At 50.9% G+C, this 25,170-nt stretch overlaps 1 protein-coding gene across 1 annotated transcript in view; it reads left to right on the top strand.

Annotated features, from left to right (window-relative positions):
* The first annotated feature begins 400 nt into the window (after nt 1–400).
* Nucleotides 401–25,170, top strand: part of LOC140421288 (E3 ubiquitin-protein ligase RNF128-like) — a 144,524-nt gene continuing 119,754 nt past the window's right edge. The window contains exon 1 of the mRNA XM_072505892.1: nt 401–1,361. Within this exon, the coding sequence (XP_072361993.1) occupies nt 950–1,361 (412 nt within the window). The 5' untranslated portion in view covers nt 401–949. The remainder of the gene's footprint in view (nt 1,362–25,170) is intronic.

The raw sequence follows: 25,170 nt of genomic DNA, 5'->3' as shown, positions 1-25,170 counted from the left end.
AGTGGAAGCCCCAGGCTCACCTTTCAGGGGAAGAGCTCGGCTTTTATGGCTTGCCCCCCCGCCCCCCCACCGTCTGGAGCAGAACACAGGGAGCTTCTGTCAGTGAAATTGATCGCATGTCCATTTCCACTGGCTACTCGCCATGATCAGGATGACAAGTGTCCTCAGGGAATGTACTGAGGCTGCAGTGGAGGGGTTTGCCTTACACCCTGGCTGGCATCCTGATATCTGGTTACCCGGACTCCACCGAATGCGATCGCCCAGATAGATTGCTGCAGCCTCAGGAAGTGTTGGGGTGGAGTTTCCAACTTGTTGCTGCCTGTGTGTGTGTGACAGAGGAAGGGACCTATCTCAAATCACCTCCCCCACAACAAGCAAGCGACACCTCTGTAAACCATCCGCGCCTGTAACTGTAAACCCACCTCCTCCACGTGCCGCCTCCGACACAGAAAAGCTGCCACGCCGACCCTTGCTGCTTGTTTTTATTTATAATTTGAAATGAAGGCTGGCTGGGGAGGGAGGACTCGAAGGGGCCGTGACCCGTGGGGCTGTCATTCCCCCAGCCAATGACTAACTAACTACCTGTGAAGAAGAGAGAAGAAAAAACACCTTTGGACCGGGACCAGAGTCCGGAGGGGGGGGGTGAAGAAGTCGGTGTTGAAGTAACTGCTGCTCAGGAAGACCCAGCTGCTTGGCAAACAATGCTGAGGGCATTGCGTGCAGGAAATCTCAGAGCAGGCAGGCAGCCAGGCAGGAGTGAGAGTGAGTGACAGGCTGAGCGCACAGGTCATCACTGTGCTCTGTGTGTGTATGTGTGTGCACCTTTCTCTGTGCACCCTCCCTCCCCAGTTTATGTCCACTTGCACAGCAAGAAAGACATTGTGAAGTCAAGGCTTGAGAATTTAAACAGAAAGTTCATCCTCCCCCCACATTGGACAGGGAAGGGGAGATGAAGGGTGTGCCCGGCGCTCAGAGCCCAGCCTGGCTGCTCCTGGCTGCGGCCGCCTTGCAGACCGTGGCCCGGGTGAACTTGGCCGTCATCCCCGCCGTGGTCAACGTGACCCACTTCTCGCCGGCCACCAACCGCACGGCCAGCAGCAGCGTGCCGGCCATCTACGGGAACAGCTCGCCGGTCAGAGGGGCCCGGGGCGTGATCGGCATCCCCGATTCTCAGGACGCTCTCGCCTGCGACCAGAACATCGACTTCAGCGCCAGGGAGAGCCCCTGGATCGCTCTGATCGCCAGAGGCAACTGCACCTTCGCGCGGAAGATCAGCAACGCCAAGGGAAGAGGGGCGGCCGCTGTGGTCATCTTCAATGAGGCCGGAAAAGGCAACAGGACCGATCCTTTTGCTCATGGTGGTAAGGACAACGGCGCTTTCCTGTTCACCCCAGTGTTTGTTTGTTTTGGGAGGGGGATGAGATGGTCAGGAAGTTGGACAATTCTATTTGGTGGAACTTTGATGTAAAGTGGCAGTTTCCGCGTCTGAGTGTTGCCCCCAAAACCCATCAAGGAAATCCCACATTCCCAATCTTGTCCAGAATTTAGAATCCCTACAGTGCAGAAGGAGGCCATTCGGCCCGTCGAGTCTACACCGTCCATATGGTGAGTAATTGTTGAGTTATTTGGCCCTCCCTCCACCTGCCCCTCCCTCCTCTCCTGGGGGCTGTGATCCTTGGGCATGGGGAAAGAGGGAATACTCGGCCCCTTGCTCTTGTTGACCCATTCATTCTGGGGACAGCTGGCTTGCGCTTCACCCCCATTTATCCACCTTTAGTCCCCCCACCCCCCTGACGTATGTTCAGAGTTTTCTTTTTAATTTAGAGTATTCAATGCTTTATTTTTCCCAATTAAGGGGCAATTTAGCGTGGCCAATCCGCTTACCCTGCCCGTCTTTGTGTTGGGGTGAGACCCCCGCAGACACGGGGAGAATGCGCAAACTCCACACGGACAGTGACCCGGGGCCGGGATTGAACCTGGGACCTCGGCGCTGTGAGGCAGCAGTGCTAACCACTGCGCCACCGTGCCGCCCCATGTGTACAGAGTTAAGTGGTGTGAGACTTAGAGTCCTCAGAGCTGATTGGTCCCCCAAGTTCTATTTTCACCCCAGCATCCACTCGCAGCAGGGGTCCACGGACCGGAGCCAGCAGGAGGAAGTGTGTCTGGCTTTCCGACACTTCGCACCGGGACACTTCGGCAAATTGTAGAACTACCATTGTCTCTGCCCGGCTCTTGGAGACCCACATACAAACCCACAGCCCTCCTGAGCTGTCTGGGGTATCTATTCACCAGCAGAATCAATTAAACTATCAGGGAAGCCGGATTCTAATTTGAACATTACCCGCTGGGTTGTATTCAGTTTTGGATTGTGTATTTACTTTACCAGGAGCTGTCAAAGTCCTCGGTGTTGTGACGGCGACAGTGCTATTCCCAGAAGATTATTCGAGACTGCTGTGTTAGTTTGATAGTAGGAGACCTGCCAGTTTATTTACGGGGAATTTAGATCTTGCAAAGCTAAACCCTCCCCCTACTGGTATGTACACAGAAAGGCGCTCACCCACTCACCTTCGCCAGGAACCCCTGACCTCATCGAATCTCGGACTCAGGATATACGGACAAAGTGGGTGGGTGCCTGTCCCAGCAACATGGGATGTCCAGTCTTCCTTAACAGTAGTTTTGGCCCCAATGGCAGAGACTTTAGAATTGGCCTCAGAGCCTTGCCTTTGACTAGCCTTGCGACCTTTTATTATCTTAAAAGGTGTTATATAAATGTAAGTCCCTGTTGCCCAAGTTCTAATTTGCACCAAGTCCTGTTCACCCAGCACCCCTGCGCTCACTGACCTCCAGTGGTTTCCGATCAAGCAATGCCTCAGTTCTAAAATTCTCATCTTTGTTTTCAAATCCCTCCATGGCCTTGCCCTGTCCTGCCATCCACCCCCACGCCCCCCCCACCCCACCTAGCCTCTCAAACTCTTGACAACCTTTCCAATTCAAACCTCTAATTCCTCCACCCATCCTCCCATCCATTTTAATCGCTCCGTTACTAGTGGCCATGCATTCAGATAACTAGATCGTAAACTGTGAAACTTTTTCAATCTTTTCTTTCGTGGGACCCACCTTTACCAACCAGTTAACCTTCGTGGCCCATGCGGGCCGACCTTAGTGGCCCACGCTGGCCGACCTCCACAACACACTATTTTTTTTTATCTTTAATGCGACAGGTGAGCCTGTTTGGTACTCATGATCTCATTTCAATCAGGTTCACAGGAGGAGAGGGTTATGCGCATTTTGGGTACAGAGTTCAGCCGGTTCCTTTGTGCTTGATGCACAATCAATACGCTTGAGTCCACGTGGAGTCATATCGATTCAGCTTTAATCAGATAGAACTGTACCCAGCAGCGAAGTTACAGAAGTGAAGGCTGCTGGGGACGGCACAGGTTCTTATACCCCGCCTCTCAGGGCGGGGCTATGTACATTTCCCAATGGTAGACCCCGCGGTCTAGCCAATGGTTATTCCTCTCTCTGGTACTGCAATACCTGGTATTACCACATTCACCCCCTGTTAAAAAAAAGAGCCAGCGGGGTGATGGCCAGTATTGCTGTCGCCTTTTCTGGTAGGACCAGGTATTGCAGGTACCATGCTATCGAGGGTTGCGGAGAAAGTTCTTGCATTGTTAATTCTTCTTCATGGTGCTGCAATCAGACGATCGGGCGGCCTGGTCGTCCTACTGGAGCGTCTAAGTTTCGGCGGCGATCCTGGTGAGGGCCCCGGCAGTAGTGACTCCGGGAACGTGGTGTCTTCCTCCCAGGCAGTTTCGCCACCCCTAGTCAGCGCTGTAAGGTCGAAGGATGGGCAGAAGGAGGGGGTGCCTGAAGGGGGCGTCGGTGCCTGCTCGGCTCCGGGTCGGGGTTCTGGCGGCAGTACTGACCCTCCGGTCAGGTACGGGGGGGGGGGGGGCGGGTGGCAGTGGCTCGGGCGCGCGTGGTGCTCCGGCGGGCGCCAGGTCCCGGCGGGAGACCGTATCTTGGCGTCCGTCGGGGAATGCTATGTAGGCGTAGGCGTACTGGGGTTGGCATGCAGCAGGTGGACCCTTTCGACCACCGGGTCCGACTTGTGCGCCCTTGCATGTTTCCGCAGCAGAACCGTTCCAGGTGTTGCTAGCCAGGTTGGGAGCGAGGTCCCCGAGGAGGACTTTCTGGGGAAAACAAGGAGACGTTCATGAGGTGTCTGGTTCGTGGTAGTACATAGCAGTGACCGAATGGAGTGCAGGGCCACTGGGAGGACTTCTTGCCAGCGGGAGACTGGGAGATTCCTGGACCGAAGGGCCAGCAGGACGGTCTTCCAGACCGTTCCGTTCTCCCTTTCTACCTGCCCGTTTCCCCGGGGGTTGTAGCTGGTCGTCCTGCTCGAGGGCGATGCCTTTGCTAAGCAGGAACTGGCGCAGCTCGTCGCTCATAAAGGAGGACCCCCTATCACTGTGGATGTATGCGGGGAAACCGAACAGTGTAAAAATAGTTTGGAGTGCCTTGATGACGGTGGTTGTGGTCATATCCGGGCAGGGGATGGCGAATGGGAACCGGGAGTACTCATCAATCACGTTAAGGAAGTACGTGTTGTGGTCGGTGGAGGGGAGGGGGCCTTTGAAGTCCATGCTGAGGCGTTCAAAGGGACGGGAAGCCTTGATCAGATGCACCCTCTCTGGTCGGTAGAAGTGCGGTTGCACTCCATGCAGATTTGGCAGTCCCTGGTGACAGTCCTGACCACCTCGATGGAGTAAGGCAGGTTCCAGGACTTAACGAAATGGAAGAACCGGGTGACTCCCGGGTGGCAGAGGTCCTCGTGGAGGGCTCGGAGGCGGTCTACTTGCGCGGTGGCACAAGTGCCGCGGGATAGGGCATCAGGAGGCTCATTCAGCTTCCCGGGACGATACAAGATCTCGTAATTGAAGGTGGAGAGTTCGATCCTCCACCGCAAGATCTTGTCGTTCTTGATCTTGCCCCGCTGTGCATTATCGAACATGAAGGCCACCGACCATTGGTCCGTGAGGAGAGTGAATCTCCTGCCGGCCAGGTAATTCCTCCAGTGCCGCACAGCTTCCACTATGGCCTGGGCCTCCTTTTCGACCGAGGAGTGGCGAATTTCGGAAACATGGAGAGTGCGGGAGAAGAAAGCCACAGGCCTGCCTGCTTGGTTGAGGGTGGCGGCCAGAGCTACGTCAGACGCGTCGCTCTCGACCTGGAAGGGGAGGGACTCGTCGATGGCGCACATCGTGGCATTTGCGATGTCCGCTTTGATGCGGCTGAAGGCATGGTGGGCCTCCGTCGACAGGGGGAAGGTCGTGGATTGGATTAGGGGTCGGGCCTTGTCGGCGTAATTGGGGACCCATTGTGCATAGCAGCGAAAGAATCCGAGGCAGTGCTTTAGGGCCTTGGGGCAGTGAGGGAGTGGGAACTCCATAAGGGGGAGCATGCGTTCGGGGTCGGGGCCTATGACTCCATTTCGCACTACGTAGCCTAGGATGGCTAGACGGTCGGTGCTAAACACGCACTTCTCCTTATTGTAGGTCAGATTCAGGAGGTGCGCGGTCTGGAGAAATTTACGGAGGTTGGTGTCGTGGTCCTGCTGGTCATGGCCGCAGATGATGACGTTATCAAGATACGGGAACGTTGCGTGTAAGCCGTACCGGTCAACCATTCGGTCCATCTCACGCTGGAAGACCAAGACCCCGTTTGTGACACCGAAGGGAACCCTTAAAAAGTGGTAGAGCTGCCCATCTGCCTCGAAGGCAGTGTACTGGCGGTCACTAGTACGGAGGGGTAGCTGGTGGTAGGCAGACTTGAGATCCACCGTGGAGAAGACTTTGTATTGCGCGATCCTGTTCACCAGGTCGGCTATACGGGGGAGGGGGTATGCGTCAAGTTGCGTAAACCGGTTGATGGTCTGGCTATAGTCTATGACCATCCTATGCTTCTCCCCGGTCTTTACCACCACTACTTGAGCCCTCCAGGGGCTGTTGCTCGCTTCGATGACCCCTTCCTTCAGCAGCCTTTGGACCTCGGACCTGATAAAGGTCCGGTCCTGGGCACTGTACCGTCTGCTCCTGGTGGCGACGGGTTTGCAATCCGGGGTGAGGTTCGCAAACAGGGAAGGCGGGTCAACCTTAAGGGTCGCGAGGCCGCAAACAGTAAGGGGGGGTATAGGGCCGCCGAATTTAAAAGTAAGGCTTTGTAGGTGGCACTGGAAATCCAGTCCCAGAAGGGTGGCTGCGCAGAGGTGCGGCAGCACGTATAGGAGGAAATTGCGGAATTCCCTGCCTTGGACGGTGAGGTTCGCGAGGCAGAACCCTTCTATCTGCACCGCGTGTGACCCGGAGGCCAGGGAGATCCTTTGTTGGGTGGGGTAGGTGACCAGAGAACAGCGCCTTACCGTGTCGGGGTGGACGAAACTCTCCGTGCTCCCGGAGTCGATGAGGCATGACATCACGTGGCCGTTGATGCCGAACGTCGTGGTGGCCTTTGCTAGCGTTCGGGGGCCGACTCTGGTCCAGGGTGACGGAGGCCAGCTGCAGCAAGGAGTGAAGATCGGGCAGCGCATCGTCGGCCGTGTTGGGGGCTTGAGGCCCCATCCAAGATGGTGCCGTCCATGGCTCGCACATGGAGTCCGGGGACTCCGAGGATGGCGGCGGGGAGAAACAAAATGGTGGCGGGGAGGGACAAAATGGCGCCGGCCATGGATCGCACGTGGAGTCCGGGGACTCGGACTCGGCCGGGACCCGCCAGAAAGACTGCGCCCGTGGGTCGGCCGTGGCCCTTGGGCAGGGGGGTGGAGGTGAGCGCTGGAGCGGGGGGCGTGCCGCGCCGTTTTGGGCGGTGAGCGCTGGCCGGTCGGGGCCCGGAGCGAGGCGTGCTGCGTCGTTCCGGGTGCGCAGAAGACTGCGGCCACGGCGCGGGGCGGGGAGAGGTGGGCGGTCGGGGCCTGGAGCTGCGGCTTTTTGGGCGGGGAGGAGTAAACTAGCGGCGCATGCTGCTCCAATGTGACGGAGGCCAGCTGCAGCGAGGGGTTCTGGCCCGGCAGTGCGTAGCCAGCCACGCTGGGGGCTTGAGGCCCCGTCCAGGATGGCGCCGGCCAGGGGCCGCCCGTGGAGTTCGGGGACGGAGACCCCGACGATTGGGTCGGCTAGGGACCAAATGGCTGCGCGTACTCCTCCAGCGTGGTTGCCATGGAGAAGAAAGGCTGTGGCAGCGACACTGCCTGGCGGGGCAAAAACTGTGGTGCGCATTGGGCCGGCGGGGCTGGGAAAAGGGAGTGCGGCGGTGGGCCTGGAACGGTCGGGGCGCGGAGGAACGGTTGTGGTTGCGCGGCGGGCGGCTGGAGGAATGGCTGAGGGGAGTTGCTGGACACCGTGTTCACCGCGCGGGCGAGGCAGACCGTGGAATTGTGGCCTTTCTTGTCGCACCCTTTGCAGGTGATGGTGCGGGCCGGGCAGCGCGCGCGGGGGTGATTCGCCTGGCCGCAGAAGAAGCAGCGTTGGCCGGCGGCGTTAGCGGGACGCCTGCGGAGTTTGCGGGTAAGTCTGGGGGTTAGGCGGGTAAGTGGGGGGGGGGCTGGTGCGGCGGGGTGCCACGCAGCCCAGGCGGGCGTGGTGCGCGTGGGGGCGTACGCCAGGGCATTTCTGTACGCCACGTCCACAAACCCTGCCAAGGCCCGGGCCTCGGCGAGGCCCAGCGTCTCCATTTCGAGCAGCCTTCGGCGAATATCGGGGGATATCATACCTGCCACGAAGGCATCTCGAATTAAAAGTTCGGAGTGCTCGTTCGCCGTCACCGCTGGGCAGCCGCAGTTTTGGCCCAGCACGATCAGCGCCCTGTAGAAATCTTCTAGCATCTCATCTGGGCTCTGCCGTCTCATTGCCAGCAGGTGACGGGCGTAGACCTGATTAAGTGGACGAATGTAGTGTCCTTCCAGCAGTTCCATGGCTTTATCATAGTTCGCCGCCCCTTCGATCGGGGGGTAGATCGCCGGGCTGACCCGCGAGCGTAGGAGGTGTATTTTCTGCCTTTCCGTGGGGGTGTCGGCAGCCATCTCGAGGTAGCTCTGGAAGCATGCCAGCCAATGCTTAAAAATCTCGGTGGAGTTTTCTGCGTGCGGGCTGAGCTGAAGGCACGCCGGCTTGATGCGGAGATCCATCCTTCAAAAGTACTTATCTGATTAAATTGATGCACAATCAATACGCTTGAGTCCACGTGGAGTCATATCGATTCAGCTTTAATCAGATAGAACTGTACCCAGCAGCGAAGTTACAGAAGTGAAGGCTGCTGGGACGGCACAGGTTCTTATACCCCGCCTCTCAGGGCGGGGTCTATGTAGACCCCGCGGTCTAGCCAATGGTTAGTCCTCTCTCTGGTACCGCAAAACCTGGTATTACCACAGTGCTGTTTCATCTTTGTGAGGACAGAAAATACAATCTCGCACATGTAGGTCACTGTGAAGGACAATAGCAACAAAATGCTTGTTTTACTCAGCGTTGGATACTCCTCAGAGATGCTAATTCAGAATGCTGATAGCCTCGTGGACTTGTGGCATGTTTTTAATGTGTTCCCACAGGCGAGGCGCAGAAGTTCAGTCAGAATTTACAGTGCAGAAGGAGGCCATTCGGCCCATCGAGTCTGCACCGGCCCTTGAAATAGCACCCTACTTAAGCCCACACCGCCACCCTATCCCTGTAAACCAGTAACCCCAGCTAACCATTTTGGACACTAAGGGCAATTTGGCACGGTCAATCCGCCTAACGTGCAAATCTTTGGACTGTGGGAGGAAACCGGAGCACACAGACATGGGGAGAACATGCAGACTCCGCACAGACAGTGACCCAAGCCGGGAATCGAACCTGGGACCCTGGAGCTGCAAAGCAACAGTACTAACCACTGTGCTACCGTGCCGCCCCATTGAAGTTAGCTGTAAGTTAATAATTGACTCTGAGTCTCAAACGCAAGAGGATTTTTCACCCACATTTCTCTTTCAAAATTTGAACCTTCTCCTCTGGAAAGTAGCAACAAAAACTGTTGATCAGCACACTCGGGTGCAACGTAAGGCTTGCCAATCTATTGACAGTTCCCTTACTAACATGGTTTTCTTCAATGTGGCGTTGCAGTGTGGGGAACATAGGGGCTTTTCACAGTAACTTCATTTGAAGCCTACTTGTGACAATAAGCAACTTTCATTTTCATGTTGTAGCACTTGCCAAACTGTCAATGACTTTTGGGAAGCATCAATTTCTTTACGGTGCCGAAAGCAATCATCATCCTTCCCTTGTGATTTGAGGTTCAGTTTGTGTAGAATTGAAAAGATGTCTGCAACATAAGACACAGTTAGCATGCAACTCTAATTTGCCAGTACTTCCCTGTATAACACACATGGGTTTTGCATCCTGATTTGCATTGGCACAATTAACAAAGCTATACCTCAAGAAATCATCTTTATACTGCTTTGTTCTACATTTCAGTTTCTTCTTAAAGGGTTGTGTATCAGAAGCCCTGAAGCTCGACACCATTCAGGACAAAAAAATTGATTGGTACCCCTTCTACAAACATTGAATCCCTCCACCACCGACGAACAGTGGCAGACGTGTGTATCATCTGCAAGATGCACTGCAAGAGTCACCAAGGCTCCTTTGGCAGCACCTTCCAAACCTGCTACCATCTAGATGGACAAGGGCAGCAGATACATGGAAACACCACCACCTGGTGGTATTGCTCCAAATCGCTCACCATCCTGAGGGGCATGGACAGGGTGAATAGGGACCAGCTGTTCCCCTTAGTTGGAGGGTCAATCATGAGGGACAGAAGTTTAAAGTCAGGGACCCGAGGTCTAGGGGGGATTTGAGGGTGTGATGGTCTGGAATGCACTGCCTGGGAGGGTGGTAGAGGCGGGTTACCTCACATCCTTGAAAAAGTACCTGGATGAGTACTTGGCACGTCATAACATTCAAGGCTTTGGGCCAAGTTCTGGCAAATGGGATTAGGTAGGCAGGTCAGGTATTTTTCATGTGCTAGTGCAGACTTGATGAGCTTAAGGGTCTGTTTTGTACTGTATTATTCTGTGAATTAGGGATGTGCAATAAATGCTGGCCTAGCCAGCAATGCCCACATTCTGTGAATAAGTTTTAAAAAACACCATAATGTCTTTATAAAAACGTACTAGAAATAGTGCAAGGGAGCTCGTGGACAGTTAATAGGATTCCTATGCATTAAAAGAGAGCTAGAAGAAGCCCAGGGAACTGTAGACCGAGTGGCTTTACTGAGGAAACCCTTGGAATGATAACAGAATATTTAGTTTAAAATGCAGTAGGAAAATTGAAAATACAAGAAATAGTAGTCAGCATAGATCTCAAAAGAGGCAAAACCTGTCCAATCCTACTGAATTCTTTATAGAAGGAACAGAAAGGGTTAAAATAAAGGGCAACGTAGTAGAAGTAATCTATTTGGACTTTCAAAAAGTCTTTGATTAGGTACGGCATTGTAGACTCATAACCAAGGTCAGAATATGTGGAACAGAAATATACCAGAAATATGACCTATAAATATAAATATAAACTACTCACTAATAAATCCAATCGGGAATTCAGGAGGAACTTCTTTACCCAGAGAGCGACTCGAATGTGGAACTCACGACCACAGGGAATAATCGAGCAGAATAAGCATTCAAGGGAAGATGCATCCAAGGGGAAGTTGATGAGGGGGAAAGGAATAAAACGATAAGTTGGTGGAGTTAGATGAGGATGGGTGGGGGAAGGCTCGAGTGGAGCATAAACACAATCACACATCAGCTGGACTGAATGGCCTATTTCTGGGTTGTGGATATTTTGTGGACGATAGTCACTTTTATCATGTTTAATATGCTTACCTGTCATTGTAAAGGCATTAAGCTGAAGAACTCAGGTGTGCAGTGTTCTTTGCAAAACCATTTGTCCTGCATGAGCAAATAAATTATTGCTTCGTGAAAAGCTTTACTGGAGAAACATCTTTCGTTCATGACTTCTTCAAAAAAATTCTTCCTTATACATCGATGGCTATTTCTGTCAAATTGTGCCTTATTAGGTTCCTAAGAAGCGCCTCGGGACATTTCATTACATGAAAGCACTATATAAATGCAGGTTATTGGTGTTGTTGTTGTTGCTCCTCATCGTCAGCATCTACGTTAGAAGGCTCAACCGTAGTTCAGTGGAGCAGAACATAAACAAAACGATCAGGTTAGGGATGGAGGAAGGGGCACATCCAGATTGAGAGATCGGAGTTTCCTCAGTTAACCTGTTTTACCGACTGATTAATCAGATGACCTCAAAACGTTTTGTCAACATATATTCTCCGAACTGTGTTCCCCTCTGTGACAACCCTCACAAGGACCACGATGGGGAATCGCTCATGGGTCTCGTTGTGGGGTTCGTGGAGTACACGCTCCCATGGTAACGCGGGCTCATTACAGAGCCTTTTAAATGCAGTCCCAGACTGGGAGTTCTGTTGGTTCCGGGCTGGGACATCAGTAAGGTGCACCACAGGTGCAAGTTTACTTTTGAGTTGAGAATAAATCTGCTTAAATCTTCATCTTCACAGCTCCTTGATTACTACACCCTCCCTCAGGCACCATGCCCTTGTCGTGATCTCTATATGTGCATGTACACAAGGGGTTAATGTGTAATCAGTAGCACCACACGATCACTGGAGGGCCGGACCAACAGGGGTATAAAAGGCAACCACATTGGGTCTCTCTCTCTCTCTTGGGTGCACTGTGACCAGGGCAATAGCAGACCAGTTCAGATGGCTAGTGGAGTTACGTATAGTTACTGTAGTAAAACTATCGTCACTAGTATCAAAGTTAAAGTAAAGAACTCATGCAATTATTGTTATAGTTACTCAATAAACCTTTTTCACAAGTTTGAATCTTCTTCATCGAGATTCAAAATACCTCATCATTAGCCAAAGATTGAGTAGCACATGTTACCTACCACACAGGTAACAAAACAGCCCTAAGAAGGCATCGCCGATCATGGGCTTCCATTGAATTGATCCATGATTTTGCCTGGCAAAATACTGCAGTGGTTTGCCGTTATCGTCCTCAGTACAGCTGACCAGGAATCTCTCCCGCTGTCGCTGCCTGACACCGGGTGTATTGGAAGGAATTACAGGCTGACAGTCAACCTGTTCGGCCACATTACCAACATGACCATGAAGTCCTGAAGTGGTACTTGAACCCAGGGCTTCGTGCCCAGCGGCAGAGACACTACCACTGTGTCACATGACCTCCCCTGACTTGTCTTCTCAAAAAAACCTAAGAGCTCGTAATAAAAGGCATTTGTGTCGCATTCTTCACAACTTCAGGCCTTAGAACAAGTGAAGGATTTCAGAGGTGTAGTCAGGCATAACGTAGGAAATGGAGGAGGCCCAGAAAGCGTCCAGAAACAGCAATAGCCAGATAAACTGTTAGGGGTTTGGGTTGAAGGATAAAAATTGGCCGGGAAACTAGGGCAAACTCCCTGGGCGGGATTCTCCATCGGCAGGAGTCTCCGTTTCGCCGGCGCCCGGGATTTCCCGAGGGCACGGGAAACCCCATTGACCGGCTGGCATAACGGAGAACCCCGCCAGTGGAAACGTGGCATGGCGGAGAATCCAGCCCACCTATTCTTCTAAATTGTGCCATGTGACCTTTTACATCCATCGGAGAAGGACACTGGTCCTGAAGTTTAACATTCATCTGTAAAATGATATGTACAACAGTTACAGGATTTCCTGCAAGACTGCACTGCAGGGTCAGCTGAGGTTTTGTTAAGTCCCTGGATTCGGAATTTGAACCCACAACATTCTTACTCATGCAAGAAGGCTGCCAACTGAGCTCATGAGAGTCAACCCCTGAAGCTGACAGCAATGATGGCCGGAATTCTCCGGCCGTTCACTGGCGGAGGGATCCTGAGGTCCCACTGGCAGCGCACCCCCGCCCACGGGTTTCCCGGCGGCGTGGGGTGGCTTCAGTGGGAACTCCCATTGGCAGCAACGAGAGCCGAGAAACAAGCAGCTGGAAGGCCAGAGAATCCCACTCGATAACTCAAGGACAACCCTGGCTGTGAAAAAAGCAGTTGGTTGAATGAAGGAACGTAAGATGTAAGGGAAGAAATGCAGAGTGAGATCCCAGAGGGCTGGAGAATAGCTAATGTGGTATCGCTGTTTACGAAAGGTAGCAGGGATAATCCTGGAAACTATAGGCCGGTGAGCCTCACGTCGGTAGTAGGTAAATTATTGGAGAGAATTCTCAGGGACAGGATTTATACCCATTTGGAAACAAATGGACTCATTAGCGATAGACAGCATGGTTTTGTGAAGGGGAGGTCGTGCATCACTTACTTGATCGGGTTTTTCGAGGCGTCACAAAGATGATTGATGAAGGGACGGCGGTGGATGTTGTTGACATGGACTTCAGTAAAGCCTTTGACAAGATGCCTCATGGCAGACTGGTACAAAAGGTGAAGTCACACGGGATCAGAGGTGAGGTGGTAAAATGGATACGGAACTGGCTCAGTCACAGAAGGCAAAAGGTAGCAGTCGAAGGGTGTTTTTCTGAATGGAAGGTTATGACTAGTGGTGTTCCACAGGGATCTGTGCTGGGGCCTCTGTTGTTTGTACTATACATAAACGATTTGGAGGAAAATGTAGCTGGTCTGATTAGTAAGTTCATGGATAACGCCAAGGTTGGTGGAGTGGCAGATAGTGTTGAAGATTGTCAGAGGATACAGCAGGACATAGGTAGGTTGCAGACTTGGGCAGAGAAATGGCAAATGGAGTTTAATCCAGACAAATGCGAGGTCATGCATTTTGGTAGGTCTAACAGAGAGGAGAAATATAGCGTAAATGGCAAAACTGTTAGGAATATAGAAAGTCAGAGAGATCTGGGCGTGCAGGTCCACAGATCTTTGAAAGTGACAACACTAGCGGACAGGGTAGTCAAGAAAGCATACGGAATGCTTGCCTCCATAGGATGGGGCACTGAGTATAAATACTGCAAATCATGCTGCAGTTGTATAGAACCTTGGTAAGGCCGCACTTAGAATATTGCGCACAATTCTGGCCGCTGCACTACTAGAAGGATGTGGAGGCTTTGGAGAGGGTGCAGAGGAGGTTTTCCAGGATGTTGCCTGGTCTGGAGGGTGTTAGCTATGCGGAGAGGCTGAATAGACTCGGACTGTTTTCATTAAAAAGATGGAAGTTGAGGGGTGACCTGATAGAGGTCTACAAGATTATGAGGTGCACGGATAGACTGGATGGGCAGGCACTCTTTCCCAGGCTGGATGGGGCAGTCACCAGGGGGCATAGGTTTAAAGTTCATGGGGCAAAGTTTAGAGGAGATGTGTGAGGCAGGTTTTTTACGCAGAGGGTGGTGAGTGCCTGGAGCGCGTTGCCAAGGGAGATTGTGGAAGCAGATACATTAATGCCATTCAAAAGGCATTTTGACAAATACATGGATAGGATGGGTACAGAGGGATACGGCACAAGGAAGTGCTGAGGGTTTTGGCCAAGATTGGTATCATGACCAGTACAGGCTTGAAAGGCCGAACGGCCTGTTCCTGTGCTGTATTGTTCTTTGATAAAGGGAAGTACTGGGTTCAGAGGTCAGACCCCCAGGGTTCAGAGGCTATTTGGGCAGACTCTTCTTCTAAGCTGTATTAGGGATTTAGACACATATAATCCAAACAGGTAAAGGACACAGCTGATTCTAAATGGTGGGTGTTGGGGGAGGGTATGGCTGTGCAGTAAAGACAAATAAAGGGGAAATTTATAATTATTATAATTATATTACAGGACGAAGTCTTACAACACCAGGTTAAAGTCCAACAGGTTTGTTTCGATGTCACTAGCTTTCGGAGCGCTGCTCCTTCCTCAGATTCACCTGAGGAAGGAGCAGCGCTCCGAAAGCTAGTGACATCGAAACAGACCTGTTGGACTTTAACCTGATGTTGTAAGACTTCGTACTGTGCTCACCCCAGTCCAACGCCGGCATCTCCATATTATAATGATATTGTCAGAGGGACTTGAGGCTGTTTTCGTTAGAGAGAAGAAGGTTAAGAGGTGACTTAAATGAGGCATACAAGATGATCAGAGGATTAGATAGGGTGGACAGTGAGAGCCTTTTTCCTCAGATGGTGATGTCTAGCACGAGGGGACATAGCTTTAAATTGAGGGGAGATAGATATAAGACAGATGTCAGAGGTAGGTTCTTTACTCAGAGAGTAGTAAGGGTGTGGAATGCCGTGCCTGCAACAGTAGTGGACTCGCCAACACTAAGGGCATTCAAATGGTCATAGGATAGACATAGGGACGATAAGGGAATAGTATAGATGGGCTTTAGAGTGGTTTCACAGGTCGGCGCAACATTGAGGGCGGAAGGGCCTGTACTGCGCTGTAATGTTCTATGTTCTATAAAACTCTTAAAAAACAGGGCCCAGCTCATTTGCCAAATATTCAATGATGGTCACCATTTTGAAATGTGGGAACAAAACAATACCAGTAATTGTTCTTAACTTAATGTGACATTGTTTATTGAATGCATTAATCGTACAACAATACCTCTAATCATAATGAAAGCAGTTAAAAACCATCAATTTACTGTCTTCAGTCACGATAGCATCATCGTAAGGATCTCACTCTGGGAACGGGATTCTCCAATCGCTGACGCCGAAATGGCGTTCGATGATCGGCCGAAGAATCCATTTTTACGCCGGAATTGGGTGCGTGCCATTTTTCCGATGCTCCGCCCCCTCAAAAACAACGTACTCGAGGAGTACACCCCTCGCCGTCGGGACGGCCTCAGGACGTCACATGAGGCCCTCCCTCTATGTTCCGCCCCCAATGGGCCGAGTCCCCGACGCCGTGGGGCGCGTGTCCTCTCAGTTTTTGGGGACCTCGCATGGCGGCTGTGGACTGTGTTCAGCGCCACGACAGTCGGGGAGGGGGGGGGGGATCTGTTCCACTGGCAGGGGGGGGCCTAGGGGGGAGGGACTGGTGGGGCGTGATCCAGGGCTGGTGAGGGAGGTTACAGGGGGGCAGTTTTTGGCAGGTCTGGTCCGCTCGCGGCCAGCACCATGGCCAGCGTGGCTGCCGCAAGCCGGCGCCATGCGCAACGATGGACCCGGCAATTCTGCATCCGTATTGACGAGTAAAGCCGAGGACTTGGCACGGCTGCTCGCCCCCCAACGGGCGGAGCATCGACGTAAAACCAGACAGATGCTGCAGACATAGCCCCAGAATCAGAGAATCCAGCCCTGGATCAGATTTGACACTTTCGTTTCAGAATCACCATCACAACAAATTATCAGGTGGATTTTAGGGTCCTTCCTGCTGGCGTGATTTTCCAATTCCTACCCCCCCCCCGGTGCCCCCCCCCCCGGCGCCCATGGCAGGTCTCCTGGCAACAGAAAGGGCGAGACACACAAGGCTTTGGGTACACTTACACCACATGGACTGCAGTGGTTGAAGAAGGCAGCTCACCACCACCTTCTCAAGCGCACTCAGGGATGGGTAGTATATGCTGGCCCAGCATGAACGTATGAAAGGAAAACCTTCCTTGGCCTCCAGGTCCTGAGCATTCAAACCCGGAGCCTCTTTCCCCAATGCATGGACGATACACGCTGTGCAACAACACTCCCTGCTCCCTCCTGGCACTGCTGTGGCTGGGCAGGCCGCAGGCCTTGGCTGTTTGAAAGTAAACAAATCAGAAGCGGAGCATTGGGCTGAGGAGAGGGCTGTGCGAATGGGAAGCAAGATTCAGCAGGTTGCTCATCCTGCCGGATCGCAGGATGATGGTGAGCTGAGTGTAAGGCAGGAGCATCCTCTCATCCTGAATGTTCTCAGTGATGATGAATGGAAGGCCTGAGTTTTGAATGCTGGCGACTGCTAATGGGTGAATGTTGGGGTTGCGATGCATTGAACAGCATGAGAGGTGGTGTGGAGGTGGTTGACATTTCATTTAAAGACACATTTACTGACCTTGACCACCAGTGTGGGGTCATTGAATGTCTTATAACCCGGCTGACATGACCTCAGGCTGGACTATGGAAGTTGACCTTCCTGGCCACCTGCTCCCAATCCCTTCGGAGGGTGTCGCAGGGGGGCATTTTAGCCCCTGCAGGAACATAACCTATTTTCTCTCTTTGGTCTCCATCACAAAAACCTCTCGTGCTAAATCTGATCTATTCCCTTCATCTCGAAGACCTTGGGTGAGCGCCGTTCAGTACAGCGGCTGGTTTAGCACAGGGCTAAATCGCTGGCTTTGAAAGCAGACCAAGGCAGGCCAGCAGCACGGTCCAATTCCCGTACCAGCCTCCCCGAACAGACACCGGAGTGTGGCGACTAGGGGCTTTTCATAGTAACTTCATTTGAAGCCTACTTGTGACAATAAGCAATTTTCATTTCATTTTTTCATTTCAAACGGGATTCCATGTGCTCCATTTATCCAGCTGCCTCTTGCAGCCAATTGCAGCGCTGATGGTCAGCAGCTGAGCGCAATTCCTTTTAAGAGGGACAGACTGCCTTTAAGAGCTGCAGGTTATCTGAAACACATTCTCACCGCGCACACTACTAGGCTCCCTGTTGAGTTTTCAGCCAGGAAACAGGGCAGGTTGCACTCGGCTGTACTCTACGATGAAGAAGATGAGGAGGTAACACAAACTTTGTGTGCTACCTGGCTCAATAGGACCGAGTGTGGAGTAATCAAGAATCAGGAGCCTCATACCGTAAACCAAAATTAAAAGAGGCTGAACGAGAACCATAGAGCCACACAGAGGGTTAAACATTCGACATTCCAAAGCAACTTCATTAGACTGGTGAAACCCTGATTGAGCAAGTTGTTCATAGACTATTCTATTCTATCGTGGACTATTCTCCAGTACTGCTTCATCAAGTCCAGTTTGGTGACCATTCTTTAGTGTGTCATTCACAATGGGTGTGATCGAACGACCATGCTGCGTCTGAAAAGCATTGCGACGCGGGACAACCTAGCCAATAGAAGCTGGGAGAACCTGTTTCCGGGATCTACCTGGCTCAACAAAGCCGCGCGGGATGTAACGCGATTTTGTGAGACGTTACAATGTAAATCCTGCCCATTGTGGGCAGGACACTTTTTTGGCAAATCTGCCTGTCTCACTCTAATCTGCAATTTCCTGAGGCAGCCGAGGCGTTGCGATCTATTCCCTTCGCCTCGGGCGAGCGCCGTTCAGTACTAGTCTGCAAACGGGCGCCAGATGGAATGGCACTCATAAGGGTCTCCCAGGGAATCGGAGGCCTGCAGGTGCATGCTATTTTGACCAGCTGGTACCCTGGCTCTGCTGGTGCCACCCAGGCACACTGGCACTGCCAGCCTGGCATCCTGGCAGGGCTTCCTGGGTACCAGGTTGGCACTGCCAAGGTGCCAAGCTGGCATTTTCCGTGCGGTGACGATCGGGCTGGGAATGCCCTGCATGGTTGTTCAGTGGGTGCAGGGGGCCTGTGCACCCCCTCATAGTGATTTGGGGCTTGTGGGGGGTCGGGGGTTACATTGGGGGCTCCAGAGGCGGGGCACTATTTTTAAATGGCATCCTGATCACTCGCTACACTGAAGGTATCTGGTGAGCGGAGGTCCTCAGTGCAGAAAAGGGGGCTATATGCGGCCTCGGCCATGCGTTCCTCGCTCAGGCCCCTATCTAACTGGGACAATTGTCACTAAACGTGCTCACTATGGGACTTTGTACCCATTGAGTTAAAAAGTGCCCAATATCTCCCTGCCAAGGTACCTAACAGTGGAGCTGCTAGAATAAGGAAGACAAGCAGCTAAAGAAACCATGACTGACCATAAGGGAGCAGTATTGTCTACTGAACATACTGCTCAAACTTAGTCATCAGACAGGAGGATCTAATCATTTGTTCCAGGCAATGCGTCATAATACTCCCCACATGGAGTCAACCCTCCTACGGACCCAACATTCTATCCGTGTCCATGAATGAAACTACACTTCCCCAGGACAAATGAATCAGCCTTGTATCAAAAGAACCTTCATGTCACGTTCAGGAATCAGTGAATGCTACTTTTGTGGACTCTTGCAGTGTATGGATGAGGTATGCTGAATGTGTTTCTTGCTGCTGTTGCCTCTCTGTCAAATATGAAGTGTGCATTCAACTTGCAAAATTTGTGTTCCATCTCGGGGTCCCCAGTGGGTGGAGGAGGAGTGCTGGTTAGCTTCTGGGCAGGAGAGGTGGCGTAGATCATTCAACCATGTGCCACGTTTGTGCGATTCAGCCCGAGCTACCTGTATCGGCACTTTGGAACACATGTCAATCAGTCTTAACCCCCTGCTTATTCCCTGCAGCCCAGAAAATGCTTCCATTTTAGGTTTATATTCAATTTTCTTTTGAAAGTTTGAACTGAATCCTCTTCCACAACCGTTTCCGTTAGTGCATTCCAGATCACAACAACTGACTGCATTTTTTAAATCTCATCTCCTCCCAGACCCATTTGCAAAAATTTGTCAATCATTATCCTCTGGTCAACAACCTTCCTGCCAGTGGCAACGCTTTCACCCTATCAAAATGCCTCATAATTTTGCGCACCTCTATTTAATCTCTCTTTAACCTTCTACACTCTAAAAAGAACAATCATCCCTCCAGATAACTGAAACCCCATTATCCTGGTACAACTTGAATAGATCTACTCTGTTCCCATTCCCACCTTTCTACTGGGGTCCAAAAATACTACTGTGAGGTGAAGTCATTGTGAACACTGGACATCAATAGGGTAGTTCAAGCCCCTTTGCAATGTGCAACAAGGCGGTGAATCAATCGAGATAAGTCTGCTGGAGACTGGAGACCTCAAGGCTTACATACCGGTTGTCAAATTTTCTGTGAGAGAATTAAGGCCAGAGCTTTAAGCTTTGACCAAGAGGGAGTTTGTCCAGTAAAAATGTTCTTTGGGTTGATTTTCACATGGCTGGAATCGAAATATAGGAATTAGTGCAAATTTAAAATGACGGGGCCCATCCAGTTTGCTTTCTACTATTCTGTTGGTCACAAGATGCACTGATAATGGAGTCATTGACTGATACAGCAACAATTTACATTTGTAGGGCACTTTTAGGCTAGTGAAACATCGCAGAGAGTTTCAGAGTAGCGTTGCCAGAACAAAGATTGTCACTGAAACGCATAGGGAGATATTAGGGCAGGTGAACAAAGCTTGGTCAAAGAGGCAGGTTTAAGAAGCATGATAAAGAGGTGAGGAGAGAGGTGGAGAGGAATTTTAGAGCCTCAGTGATGGCACTCAAACTCCCTCAGTTGGTGTCTAACAGCCCCAGACACGAGACAAAACAATCCTGTCAGTGGAGAAGGAAAGCTTTGGGAACCTGTCATCTGTTTCTCGCAGGTATGCCCGACTCACCACGTATTCTGACTCAAATTACATTCTGTATCCTCGAAATATTGTATGATCCTGAATTTGATCAACTTTCATAGATAAGGAATAAAGAACTTGGGCAAGTCAGTAAAGTGATGTCTCATACAAATGCGGTCTTACTCTCGCATTCTGTCCTATCCTCGGGCGTACATGTCTTCCTATGAAAGTGGACCCATCTCCTTTTCTTATCTTCACCGCCAGCTGATTTTTCTCCTGCCATCACGTCCAGTTCTTTCTCGGTAATTTTCTTACATTGCAGGATTTGTAAACCTCCCTGTAACCTGGCACGTTTGTGTTGATCAAATTTTCTAACACTGACTTAAAGCCTCAATTTGCACTCCGTTTGATTCATAGCCCTTCATCACTGATGGTGTAAGTGGAAGTCCGGTGGTCTGAGAAGTTGGTCAGCCAGAATCAGGGCATATGCGCAACAACATGGTCCGGAGGAAATCACTGTTGGTGTGAAAACATAAGGATATAAGAGATAGGGGCTCAAATAGGCCATTTGGCCCTTCAAGTGTGCTTCTCCATTCAGAAAGATCAAGTCTGGCCTTCTATCTCAACTCAGCCGTCTCTATGTCCACTGGTAGCTATAAATCTATTCACCCCTATCTGCTGCTCTCTGTGGTAGAGAATGTCAAGGATTCACAATCCTTTGGGTGAAGATTCTCTCCTCATCTGAGTCCTACATGACTGAACCCTTATCCTAAGGTTGTGATCTCGTGTTCTAGATTCCCCAGCCATGGGGAACATTTCAAAGAACAAAGAACAAAGAAAAGTACAGCACAGGAACAGGCCCTTCGGCCCTCTAAGCCTGCGCCGACCATGCTGCCCGTCTAAACTAAAATCTTCTGCACTTCCGGGGTCTGTATCCCTCTATTCCCATCCTATTCGTGTAATTCTCAAGCTGCACCTTAAATGTCACTATCGTCCCTGCTTCCACCACCTCCTCCGGCAGCGAGTTCCAGGCACCCACTAACCTCTGTATAAAAAAAACTTGCCTCGTACATCTCCTCTAAACCTTGCCCCTCGCACCTTAAACCTATGCACCCTAGTAATTGACCCCTCTACCTTGGGAAAAAGCCTCTGACTATCCACTTTGTCTATGCTCCTCATAATTGTGTAGACCTCTATCATGTCGCCCCTCAATCTCCTTCGTTCCAATGAGAACAAACCAAGTTTATTCAACCTCTCCTCATAGCTAATGCCCTCCATACCAGGTGCCATCTGAGAGTACCTTGAAGAACTGGATGTTTAAGCAATGTACCTTTAAGAAAACAGTGATGTCATAGTGATGTCCTCGCCATCTACCCTATCAAGGCTGTTAAGGACTTTGCATGTTTCAATTAGATCACTTATATTCTTCGAAGATCCAGGGAATATAGTCCTGGTCTATTCAATCTTTCCTCATTGGACAATCTCCTCACCCAGGAACCAGTCCCGTGATTCTTTGCTGCACTCCCTCCAGGACAAGTATGTCCTTCCTTAGGCATGGAGGGCAAAATTGTGCTGCGGATGAGGCCTCACCAATGCCCTGTGCAATTGTAGTAAGGCTTCTTGACTAGATTCAAAACCCTTTGTTACAAAAGCTGACAAATCATTTTGCCTTGCTAATTGCTTGCTGTTTGTACACACTTATGAACTTTCTGTGACTCATATACAAGGCCACCCAGGTCTCTCTGAACGGATGTTTCCCAGTCTCTTACCATTCAAAAAATATTTTGTTTTTTTATTTTGTTGATCAAAGTGGATAACGTCACACTTTGCCATGTTTATCCCATGTCCTTGATCACTCACCCAACCTTTGTCCCTCTGCAGCCTCTGATTTTTTTTCCCACATAATTTGTTTTGTCAGCAAACATAGATACACTACACTCAGTCTCCTTATCTAAGTCATTAATGCAGAATGGAAAGAGCTGAGGTCCACATACTCATCCTTGTTGCATCCTCTTACTTGTAACCAGCTAACTCGGAGGACTCCAATGTATTCCTACTTCCTGTTTTCGGTCCATCAATCAATTCACAATTCATTGCGATATTCATGCTAATCCCTTGCAGTCTAATTTTGTGTAATAATTTCTTGTTTGGCATTGTATCAAATGCTTTTAGAAAATCCAAATATATTGCTTCCACTGGTTCTCCCTTATCCACCCTATTAGTTACATCCATAAAAGCTCAAACAGATTTCTCAAATACAATTTCCCTTTTTTGAATCTGTGTTGCCTGCTGATTTATGTTTGATTTTCTAAGTGCCCTGCCACCACATCCGTTACAATAGATTCCAGCATTTTGCCTACTCCTCATGTAAAGCTTTTTTAAAAAATGTTTTTATTCTCCATTTTCACATTTTCCTTCAAAATTGACACCCCACCCACAGACAGTAAACGGTAACAAATACAAAACCAATCCCCTTAACAATACCAACTATCCCATCCTCCCACCACCCCAAACAATGGCCCACCTGTCAATATATGCATCCAATAAAACAAACCCTCCCATGGTGGCAACAAATAAACAAACGCGAAAAAGAAAAATGAGTCCGGGACCACCTATGGTCACCATTGACCTATAGAGTCCACTCGCCCTCCACCCTCTCCACTCAACACCCTCCAACCTCTGAAAGAGTACCGTACATGATACCCAAGAGTTGTACCCCCCGCCCCCCCCCCCCCCCCAGTCTCCAACTCCTCCCGTCCACTGCCTCTTGTAAAACTCCTTCCCCCAACATCGGTTCCTTCCCCCCAACTTTCCACCCCGGCTGGACCACTCGGACCCTGTTCTGCCAGGCTCCGATGGCCGCAGCCCCTCCCCCCCACACTCCCGTTCACGCCGGCTTAAACTGGCCAGCGTGGAGGCCCCCGCCCGGGTCCCTTTTCCCCTTGCCCGGCCCTAGGAAAGCCCAGAAATCCCCTTTGAGCACACAAACCCCGCATATCCACCTACACCCCAAAGAGCCCTCATTTCGAGTGAAAATCCCATCACTTCCCTTGACAAATCTATACAACATTGGCTCCTTTAGCCCATACACCCGCACGCAGTGAAACAAAAAAGAAGAAAATACAGTCATGAGGTTACATCGGCACATGGCCCATTCCTCAATTTCTCAGTTCTGCCACAGTCCTTCTGCCTTCGCAAACTCCTCCGCTGCTTCCGCCGTTCCAAAATAAAAGTCCCTGAGCTTGTAAGTCACCCTCAGCTTCGCTGGATATACAATGCCGCACTGCACCTTGCTAATGTACAGTGCCCTCTTCACCCGGTTGAAAGCAGCCCGCCTCCTCGCCAGCTCCACCGTAAAGTCCTGGTATACACGTATACCAGCTCCAGCCCACTGCACCACCCGCTTCTGCTTGGCCCAGCTCAGGACCTTCTCCTTCACACTGTACCTACGGAAGCACAGAGTCACTACCCTTGGCGATTCACTTGCCTTTGGTACAGGTCTCCACGACCGATGAGCCCGATCCAGTTCATATCGGGAGGGATCCTCCCCCTCCCCCAATAGTTTCGCCAGCATCGCGGCAAAATACTCAGTAGGCCTCGGTCCTTCAACTCCTTCGGGCAGCCCCACAATCCTCAAATTCTGTCGCCTGGATCTGTTTTCCAGGTCTTCCATTTTTCCTCGCAGATCCTTGTTAGTGTCCATCACCTTCCGCATCTCCTTCCCCATCGAGGCAAGTTGATCACCGTCTGCAATAACGTCTCCTCCACTTCCTTCAGCGCCTCCCCTTGCTCCCGCACCTCCGCCACTGCGCTCGCCACAGCCCGCCGTCGTCACCGGGGAAATCGCCTCCTCCACCAGCACACTCAAAACCTCCCTCATCTCCTTCCTCATTGTCTCCATGTATTTTGTAAACTGCCTTTCGAATTCCGTAGCCATCACCTTAGTTATTTCTTCAGCCGTAAGCAATGCGGCCTCCCCTGGTGCTCCAGCCTCCATTTTCCTTGTTGACCCCGCGGTGACCTTTCCACTCACCGACGGACCTTCAGCTGTTTTCCTTACGGACGTTCTTTTGCTGACCCTCGACATTTTTCTTCACTGTGCCTTCACTCTGCCGCCTCTGTGCCTTCTCCCTGCTTTTGCCGCCTCTGTGGACCCTGGCACCGGGCTTAAAGCCCCAAAATGCCGTTCCCGAACGGGAGCCCTCCATTGTGCGGCCGCCTCCCGCCCGCCGTCACCGGAAATCTCCACTCCTCATGTAAAGTTAACTGGCCTTTGATTTCCCCATTGAATCTCTTCCAGCTTTCCAGAAGGTTATATTTGCATCTTTCAAATCCTTGGGAACCTTTCTAGACTCTATGAAATGCTGCAAGATCAAAACCCATGTATTCACCCTCTCTGTGCCCAAGATGCAAATTGTTAAGTTCAGGGGATCTGTCATGACAATCCCATTAATTTCCCCAGTACTATTTTATTACTCATATTGCTATACATAAGCTCCTCATTCTTGCTTACACTTGATTTTTCCATTATTTCTGCAATGTTTGTTTTTTCTAATACCATGAATCATAGAACCATAGAATCATAGAATTTACAGTGCAGAAGGAGGCCATTCGGCCCATCAAGTCTGCACTGGCCCTTGGAAAAAGCACCCTACTTAACCCCACACCTCCACCCTCTCGTCGTTACACAGTAACCCCATCTAACCTCTTTGAACACTAAGGGCAATTTATCTTGGCCAATCGACCTAACCTGCACATCTTTGGACTGTGGGAGG

This window comes from Scyliorhinus torazame, chromosome 5 (genome assembly GCF_047496885.1).
Source record: "Scyliorhinus torazame isolate Kashiwa2021f chromosome 5, sScyTor2.1, whole genome shotgun sequence".
Taxonomy (NCBI): Eukaryota; Metazoa; Chordata; class Chondrichthyes; order Carcharhiniformes; family Scyliorhinidae; genus Scyliorhinus; species Scyliorhinus torazame.
This window is presented reverse-complemented; position numbering and strand designations above follow the sequence as displayed.